Source organism: Gavialis gangeticus, unplaced genomic scaffold (genome assembly GCF_001723915.1).
Source record: "Gavialis gangeticus isolate Ggan-Ray unplaced genomic scaffold, GavGan_comp1, whole genome shotgun sequence".
Classification (NCBI taxonomy): Eukaryota; Metazoa; Chordata; order Crocodylia; family Gavialidae; genus Gavialis; species Gavialis gangeticus.
In genome coordinates this window covers 10,890,636-10,899,723 of record NW_017729012.1, presented here as the reverse complement: position 1 = coordinate 10,899,723, position 9,088 = coordinate 10,890,636, and the positions used below count along the sequence as shown (strand labels likewise).

Here is a 9,088-nt window from a genome sequence, read left to right as displayed (position 1 = left end):
GGGGGGGGGGGCATGCCGGCAGCACCGTCAGCGCAGCCCCCACCACCCAGAGACATCCATCCTCAGCCAGGAGGGCCCAGCACGGTGCAGCCTGCTGGGGAGCTGGGCAGGGGGGCGGTCGTGGCCTGTACAGACCCCGGCAGGGATCCAAGCACAGTCTGTGCCACGTGGCTGCACCCGGAGACCCCCAGGGAAGCTGCCAAGCCCAGCAGCCTTTGCAGAGCCCCTGTGGAGGAAGCCAGGCCCCGCTGGCGCTTACCTTGATAGTGAAGCTGAGGATCTCAATGCCCATGCGGCCCACATCCGGGGCTGCCACCTCCCGCACCAGCTTAGCAAACTGGTCCCGGTCCTGGTAGATCTGCTCAACTGTCAGGGTGCCTAGCGAGGGGGGCAGAGCCGGAGAGGTGAGTGCAGGGCAGGCCTGGCACCAGCCACAGACAGCGTAGTCCCCGCTGCCCCCAGGACCCCGAGTGGGCTGGCCACGTTGCAGCACCACGACTGCACGCATAGACCCTGTCCCCAGGGCTGGAGCAGGACCCTGCCCTGCGGGTGTGGGGCAAGCAACCGCGGTGTCTACCGATCCCAAAGGCAGCAGGAGCACCGCACCGTGCTACGCACCGAGGATGGAGCGGAGATGCCCCTCCAGCGTCTGCAGCACCACGTTCTTCACGTCCTGGACGTTCTTCCCCAGGAACTGCTCGCAGGCCACGGCCAACAGCTCCCGCTCCGTCATGATCTTCACCTGGGGAGGAAGGAAACCCCGATGAGGGAGGGGCCGGCGGCACAGACACGCTGGCACGGAGCGGCCAGGACCCGGGCACGTTGTTGTGGGCACTAAAGAGTGAGGCGGGGGAGCACCGGGAGTCAGGGCCGCCCAGGGGAGCCCCCAGAGCCCAAAACAGAGCCCTTGCTGCCATCATCTCCACCGAGGCAGGTGGCTCCCAACTGGTCCCAACAGGCTGGGCTGGTGTCCAGCTCCAGGCACACGCCTGCCACAGCCCGTGAGGCAGCACTGCTGCGGTGAGCTGGCCTGAAGCTGACATGTCCAGTAGATGAGGGGTTTGCAACAAAGCCACGCAACTGCCTGCTGCTGCTTGCTGCCCAGCCGCGTGGGGCGGAGGACGAGGCGGGCAGACGAAGCTGTGGCCCCCCTCCATGCCTTGATCTCGGGGGGGGCCCCATGCTCTGGCCCTGCGCAGAGGGCAACCTCAACCCATCCTCCAAGAGGCCTGGATCAAGCTGCACCCCGAGGTTGCCACGCATGGCCCAGGCATCAGCCAGTGTCCTGTTACCACGACAATGCAGGGTAAACCCGGGGCTCTTGCAGTGGTTGGCAGCTCCTGCCCTGACCCCCCACGTGCACCCCAAGGGTCCTGCCTCCAGCCTGGCATAACAGACTGGGCGCACCCACACCCCTGGGAGTGGGGCAGCCAGGCCCCAGCCGGACTCCCCCCTTCCTCACTACGGGGGGCCAGAGAGCCTCCCTGGACAGAGCGACAGGGCAGGGAGGGCAGGCAGGGCCTGCGTGCGACCCCCCAGGCTGGGCTCAGGCTTCCCAGAAGCTGGGGACCCATCAGCCAGGGCCCAGCCCAGCTGTCTGCGCAGGAGCAGCCACAGCCCTCCCGGGCACGTACACGGGCTCCTGGCAGCCAGCCCAGGCTCCTGCCGGGAAGGGGCAGTCGGAGCCACTGCCCCACCCCCAACACGAGCGCAAACTCGGGCAAGGAGCCCACGAGGACACCTCCCCCCACACACCCCCAGGTCCCTGCAGCCACACCCTCATGCACTGCAGCCTGCAAGGCCCAGGCCTCCAGCTGCCGCCGGAGCCAGTCTGCCACCCCGAGGCCTCCAGATGCCTTTCACTTTGGCTCCCAATTAGCAGCACTTCCTGGCTCTCGCCCCAGCCCGAGGCTGCAGACGAGAAGACCAGGAAACTGTCCCTGCAAACAGGAAACAGCCTTCCCGCTGGAGCTGCACATGGGTGCAGCAACACCCCTTTCTCCTGCTGATCCCCCACTTCCGGACACACCTCACCTCGTTCCAGCCCCGAGCCACGCAAGCCCTGGCCCCTAAGCCCCTGGGGGCAAACGTCTGGCCCGCAGACAGTACCCAGGTTCCCAATGGAGCCCTGGCAGGGAGGCAAGAGAGTGCAACACAAATCAGAGACAACCGCAGCAGGCACAAGCAGGCGTCGGGCAGCCCAAGGCTCCACAGACGCCGAGGCAGTTGGCTCTTCCACCAGATCTCTGCTACACTGTGATGGCAGAGAAACCGCTAGTAAGCCGGGCCTTCGCAGGGTGCAGAACACAGGGGGCCTCAGCACATGCGCGACCACGGGAACCTCGGCCAGTCGTATGAAAACAGGTCATCCCTGCAGCGCACCAGCACCGCCTCCCGAGCTCTGAGACAGCTCCCCGCTGCCCCCGAGCCAGCCAGCGACTTGACTGAGGTTTGACAGGAGACCTGTGGCAGAGACGGAGACCCTGGGGCAGCCCAGCCTGCGCTCTCACCTGCATGGGGCAGGATCACTCTGCAGGAGTGCACACGCCCTCAGGTCACACGCAGCAGCCCACAAAATGCCCCAGGCACGAAGTCTGAGGCAGCACTGTCCTAGGCAAAGCAGCACACGGCTGCCTGAGACATGCAGAGGGGCCCGCTATGAGCGGCCACGTCTGCACATGCAGGGTGACACGTACTCTGAGAACTGCTCGGCCACGCTCCCTTGGGAGACCGGCAGCAAAGAGCTGCCGGGGCCCTTTCTCCTTTTCACAACACATCTGGCTGCCAGGGCAGGGAGCCAAGCCCTGCGCCACGACGCCCAGCACATCCCTGCCCAGTGACATCCTCTGGCACAGACACCGACCGCGCCAGCCATGAGAAACGCCTGGGGAACGGGCTCAGAACTCATCGGCCACCGAGCCCGGGGCAAAAGCAGCTCCCAGCACCGGGCCCTGTAAAACCAGCCCTGCTTTCAATGCTGAGCTGCCATGTAGTGCGATGGCTGCTGGCAAAGGCAGCGGGGCAAGCCACAGCCACATGAGGGACATGGTCCGTGGACACTGCCGCTTCACTCTGTGAAGCGGCATGGAGCACCTGGGACGCCCCTGCTCGGACAGCTGAGTCTGGCTGACCCCGTGCCCTTGGGTGGGCAAGACGCAACGATGGCCATGTGCAGGGAGAGAGACAGCGTGGCCCCCCGCCCCCTGGGGACGCGCTCTCGGGTGGGCCGGCCACACCAGGCCGTGTGGTGCAGCAGAGACTTCGTTGCGGAGCAGAAGGCATCCGGCTCTGGGCAGCAGCAACCTTGGAAGAGGAGAGAGACCAAGGGGCAGGTTAGCGGCATGCATTTCCTGAGAGGATGGGTTGGAGTACCGTACCTGCGCCACACCCGTGACAGTTAAAGCTACCCCCTCCGCCGTCTCTACGTCCTCGCACCTGGGCTGTAACGTCATTATCTCTAGGGAAATCCTGCCAAAAAACGCAAGACATTTGCACGTTTCCAGGCAACAGGCCACCAGTGTCGACCCTGCAGCTCCTGCCCTGGGTTGGCACCTGCACTCTGCAGGGGACGGGACGCCGTGACACCGGAGGCTGCCTGGGGATCGCGCCCTCCGGCAGGCAGGTCACCGGGGCTGGAGCAAAGCAGCTTTCCAGTAATGCACAGACATTGTGAGCAGAGCCAGGTCTAGGGCTGGGCTGGATGGGCCCCTGCCCTCCCAGTGGGCTGGTTGGTGGGGCAGGACCAAGCTACCCCAGGACCCCAGTCTGTCCAAGGCAACACTTGGGCACTGCAGCTGCACAGAGTGCAGGATATGACTGACCAGTGACCCAGAGAGCACTGGCCTGACCAAGGATGTGGCCACCCTACAGCGGCCTCCCTACAGCCACCGCCGTAGCCCTCTGCACTGATCAGCCACTCCCCGAGTTGTCCCTGGGTCCACGTGCCCCGGTCGGCCGGCAGTCATCCTTCCAGACAGCGGAGTCTGTGAACCCCGGGTGCTGAAACCCAGCAGGGGGGCCAAGCTGTGCTGCGTCTAATTCGGAGGTGGCTAACAGCAGTTCACTGCTGGTGTCTGGGCAGAGGTATGCAGATGGGGAAAGACCTCGACTCTTTGGGCCACAGCTACGCACAGCGTGAGCCAGAGACAGACACCCGCAGCAATGGGGCTCCAACTACTCCCTCCTCCTCTCGCACCCCGGCGGGGCCGTGCAGGTTTGTGTGCTGGCAGAACGGGGAGAGACGAGGCGAGGGGCTTGGTGCTGCCAGGCCCAGGCTCCATGGAGTACCAGAGCAGGGCAGGGCAGGGCAGGTGCCCTGGCTGCTCTCTGGGTAGGCACAAGCCAAGGCGCTGGAGCCGTCTCGGGGACAAAGAGCCCAACTGAGCCCCACAGGGAAGCAAGCGGCTGCGGTTCATGTTACACAGCCATAAGACAGCGCCTGGACCAGCGAGTAGCAAGGGCATGGCTTTGCAGGCACGCGGGGGATGGAAGCAACAGCTCTGCTCCAGGGTGACGGTCTGACCTGAGCTGACTCGGCCGCAGCAGAGGGTTAGAGACGTCTCCCCACCGGACCCACCCCGGGCATGCCTGCACCACGCTTCTATCTGAGGCAGAAGCCAGCGTGCGGCTTTCGCCTCCCCAGGGAAGGCTTCTAGAGGCCCCGAGTGCTGCGAGCAGCAGCGGCGCTGCACCAGACCCCAATTCTGCCGGCTCTCTGGTGCTCAGGGCGAGCTGGCTGGGGAGGAGTGAGGAAGTGCGGTGCCAAACGACCGGCAGCAGGCACCGACTCAGGCCTGCACAACCCCATTGTGCAACAAGCCAGGCTCTTCCTGCTCAGCCCTCCTGGACTCGGTCCCACCGGGGACAAGCATCGCCTGTGTGCGGGAAGCCACAGGCCTGTGCCTGGAGCTGGTGAACGAACCAGTCCCAACAGGGATTTCATTGCCAGGAAGAGAAACCAGCTTGGCTGCTCCCCTGCCCATCCAATCTAACCCTGCGGGGGCTGGCTCCCAGCTTCCCAGGGAAGGCCTTAGCCTGGAGCACCCAATGTCTGCGGCATTACTGGAAGGTGCTGGCCCGGGGGCCTGGATTTGGAAGGTGTCCGTGTGCCTCTTTCCACGTTCCCCGCAGAGCTGCGGAGCGCCGGGAGGGGTCACTGAGCCTGAGCTGCCCCAGGAAGGAAAGCGTTAGTGGTGTGTTATCCTGCTGCTGCTGTGCTGCTCGAAACAGAAGGGGGAGAAGAGTTAGAGCCGAGGTTAGGAAGCGGGTGGGTCATTACCTGTGCAACCCCTGTTACGTACAGTGGGACCCCCTCCGACGTCTCAATATTCTCACAGCGACAGAGGATGGTCATAACCTCCAAAGACAGTCTGAGCAGCGATGAACAAGGGTAGGACAGCAAATACACAGAGCGGTTACCAGAGAGTAACAGACACCCGCTGCACACCATGGACGGGACTTTCGGGTTTCACTCTCTCCCCTTGCGCTTCCCACGGCACCCCTGCCCGCTCCCTCAAGCCAACAGCTGCGGGGCAGGGTCCCCGGCATGCCCCAGCCCCTCTCGACCAAGGTGACTGGGAGCTGCTACTGCCGAGCTGTGGCTAGAAGACAAGCGTGACCCGGTCTAGCCTCCTGCCCTGGCTCTGAGTGTGAGACGGGCTGGCCTGTGAGCACGTGCTCCTGCCCCAGAGCGGGACTGGGGGCCTCTGGGGGCAGACTGTAACCAGAATACTTTGGTAAAAATAAAGCTTTCCCACGACAGAGTCCACGCTCTGCTGGACAGCCGGGGTGACGGCGCCCTGGGCAGCCGGCTGCTCCCAAACCTACGTGGCTCTCCGCGAGCTGGGCTCCCACCCAAAGCCACAGGGATTTTTTTTTGGTCTGAAAGCAGGGGAAATTCTTCCAAATCCTTCCTGCATGCCCCTTCCCCCTGGCGTTTACACAGTGGAAGCAACTGCTGGTGGTACCTGGCAGGGCATCCTGCCTGGGCACCTGGCTGCCTGCAGTACCTCGGGGGGACATCTCCTGGTGCTCACACACGCCCGAGCCTTGCAGCTGCCTATGGGGAAGCCTGTGTCCATATGAGGCTGCTCCTGCCCCCAGTGCAGCTGCAGCTGGAGGTCTCCATGAGAATAGCGAGCAGAAGTGCAAGCCTCAGCATGCAGTGGCAGTGCCTCTATGCCAAGGGTGCATCACACCAGAGCTGGGAGCCTGCTGCCAGCAGCCTGGGGGGCGGGTGAGAAAGGCAGCTGCAAGGAGGGGAGGGAGCTGCACCCACCCCACCAGCGATCCTGGGTCTCCTGCAATGCCGAGGGCAGCCACCGGCTAACCTGCCTGCAAGAAGCACAGTGGCCAAGCAGGGTCATTTCCCTGTCACTGCAAAACCAGAAAGTCTCGTCTCTCCTTTCCCCAGTTAGTTCCTGTTTATGCGGACGAAGGGAGGGACCGGAGAGGACCAAGTGAGGGAGAAGGCACTGCCCTGGGCTCTGCAGCCCGCGGGGTTACAGCAGGGCAACAGCAGCACGTCACAGCATGTTAGTTCCAAGACAGGCACAGCAGTGAAGGCAAGCGAATCCCAGGGACAGGGGGACAGGGCACCCCAGGGTCCCACCAGTGTGCTAGCCCTCCCCGAGCAGCCATTAGAGTGGGAAGCAATGAGGGTCAGTGCACCTCCAGGACACGAGCACCAACCACCCACATTCCCTGCCCACTGCCACAGGCACCTGCCGCAGGTGGCTGAGGCATCTCTAGGCTCCTCCAGTCCCACTGGCCGCGTGTGACCTGGTCTGAACTCAGTGCAGAAAGCACTGGGCCTGACTCCCCCAGCTGCAGCACTGGTGGCAGAAAAGCTGTGAGGCCAGAGCCACGTGCAGCAAGCACCGGAGGGGTAGGCTGCCGGCCAGGAGCTGGGCTCCCACGTTCCTCAAGGTACCACTGACCCAGCCCTTGCTCCATGAGCCACGCGCCCAGAGGTCATCTCCTTACCTCTGCGTGTCCGACACGCACCACCAGGCCCAGGCCCAGCCCCCGAACACGTACTGCTTCTGGTCGGAGCCGCAGCAGCCACCTGCAGCAGAGCAAAGAGCGCCAGGGTGGAGGGTGCCGCCATGCAGGGGCACACTCCCCACGCCAACCCACGCAGCACCACGTCCGTGTCCCGCCTGCAGCCAGCTGGAGAGAGCCACGGCAGCAGTGCTCTGCCCAGCAGCAGGGTTCAACCCAGCTGTCATGCTTGCAAGAGAGGCAACAAAGCCTTGGCTCAGGGCTACAGCACCGGGACTGCCAGGAAAACCTGCCAGGGGGGCCCCGAAGCAGCCAGGGGCCCCTGCAGCAGCACACACAGGACAGGCAAGAGGAAGCTTCCCCCGCATGGGGCTGGCCCCAGGTCACCTTCCTCTGAGAGTACAGCACAACGGCATTCCCTGCCTGAGGAGCTCGTACCCGCTGCCCACACACAGTGCCGCACACATGCACGCCTCTCCTCCCCTCTCTGCCTTCCTCAGGCACATGCAGCCATCAGCTTATTGAGTTAGGAGGCAGCATCCGTGCACCGTGTCTGCAGCGAGATGCAGCAGACAGGAGGCAGCTGGGCCTCGAGACGGGGCTTTTCCATCTTGGCACGGCCCAGGCGCCACTTTCCAAATGCAGTTGGCTCCACAACAGCCGATGCTCCGAGGCCTCCCACGCCCTGCGCAGACCCAGCCCCCTCTTAGCGTACAGCCCGGCCCCGGCCCTGGGCCCTGGCTTGGCCTCTCCCTGCAGCCCGTCAAGGCAAGGGGACTCCTGCCAGCACCTTCCTGCTGCGCTGTTAACTCCACGTTGTGCAGCTCTGACTCTGGCCAACAGGCACGACCTGCTCTGAGCCAGGCACTTGCCAACAGCACCTGTGGGCTGAGCCAACCTGGCAGGAGGGGCAGCCCCCACCCACAATGACTGAGCAAGTAGCAGGGAGATCTGCTAGGTCTGGGGGAGAGGGGCTAAATACACGGATGAAGGACTGAAGCCAAGGGGCCAAGCAGGGAGAAGAGGCAGCCATGCCCTTGCAGAAGCTTGCGGCAGCCCAGGGCGGGCTCTCAGGAGACGCATTCACCAGGAGCCGGCTGGAGTTGAGAAGCAGAGCTCACACGCGTACCCCGAGGCAGGTGTGACGTGCCCCCGTGGGCAGCAGAGCTCTCAAGGCTGGCTGCACCCGGCCCTGCCCTCCAGGCCGCCAGTCTCCCAGCCTCTCCCCGGAGCAGCTGCTGATCACTGACACCCCTCAAGAGCCTGCTGGGAAACCCCCGGCCCCCTGAGAGAGCTGGCAGAGCTCCATGCCCCCTGCCCCACAAGCCTGGGGCTTAGTGCAGCTCTTCCCCCAGTGCCTGGGACCTTCCCAGGGGAAGGGGCCATGACGGCAGCTGAGCTCCCAGGTCCGACGGAACCGCGCCCGCCATCCTGCGGGACTGCATAGTGGTTCCAGGTAGAAATAGTACTGGGAGTCTCCCGCTGCTGCCCCAAGAGATGCAATCCAGAAACCAGCAACACTGGAGGACGGAGGCCCACCGAGGGCAGAAACCCCGAGCGCAGCTGGCTTGGGACGAAGGAAGAGCCAAGTCCAGCCCGCAGCTGCGGTGGGGAGGGAGCACTCTGCGGATCAGCGGAGGCTGGCTTTACAGCAGGCCATGCCTGCAAACAGCTCCCTAAATGGGACATCTCCACGGGCTTGGCACCACGGCCCCTGAGTGGTTCCCCTGGACTTTGCCTGGTGCTGTACAAGGCAAGCGCTGTCCCCAGGGAAAGCTTGGTAACAGCTGGCTGCAAGTGCAGCTGCCTGGGCCTGGGCCACGAGAGAGGCATGGAGGGAAGCAGCAGAGCACAAGCAAGACGGACGGGGCGCAGGTCTCCTCCGACACTGGCTCAGGTGTCACCGCGCCCCCTGCAACGTGGGCACAGCATCCCTGGCCCCTGAGGCAACACCACTGGCAAGCGCCTGCTGGATCCTGCCCATCCGAGGTGCCCCCGGGCTGCGCTGGCCCCTCACACGGGGGCTCTTCTCTTCCGGCTTGAGGGGCTGCAGCAACAGGACGTCCTCGAGCAAGCCCTCGGCTTC

At 64.4% G+C, this 9,088-nt stretch overlaps 1 protein-coding gene across 1 annotated transcript in view; it reads right to left on the bottom strand.

The window, feature by feature from the left end:
* Positions 1 to 9,088, bottom strand: part of FLOT2 (flotillin 2) — a 32,347-nt gene that overhangs the window by 9,101 nt on the left and 14,158 nt on the right. The window contains exons 4-7 of the mRNA XM_019511248.1: positions 6,985 to 7,066; positions 3,378 to 3,468; positions 619 to 742; positions 260 to 378 (exon numbers count right to left, since the gene is read on the bottom strand). Coding sequence (XP_019366793.1) covers positions 260 to 378; positions 619 to 742; positions 3,378 to 3,468; positions 6,985 to 7,066 — 416 coding nt within the window. The remainder of the gene's footprint in view (positions 1 to 259; positions 379 to 618; positions 743 to 3,377; positions 3,469 to 6,984; positions 7,067 to 9,088) is intronic.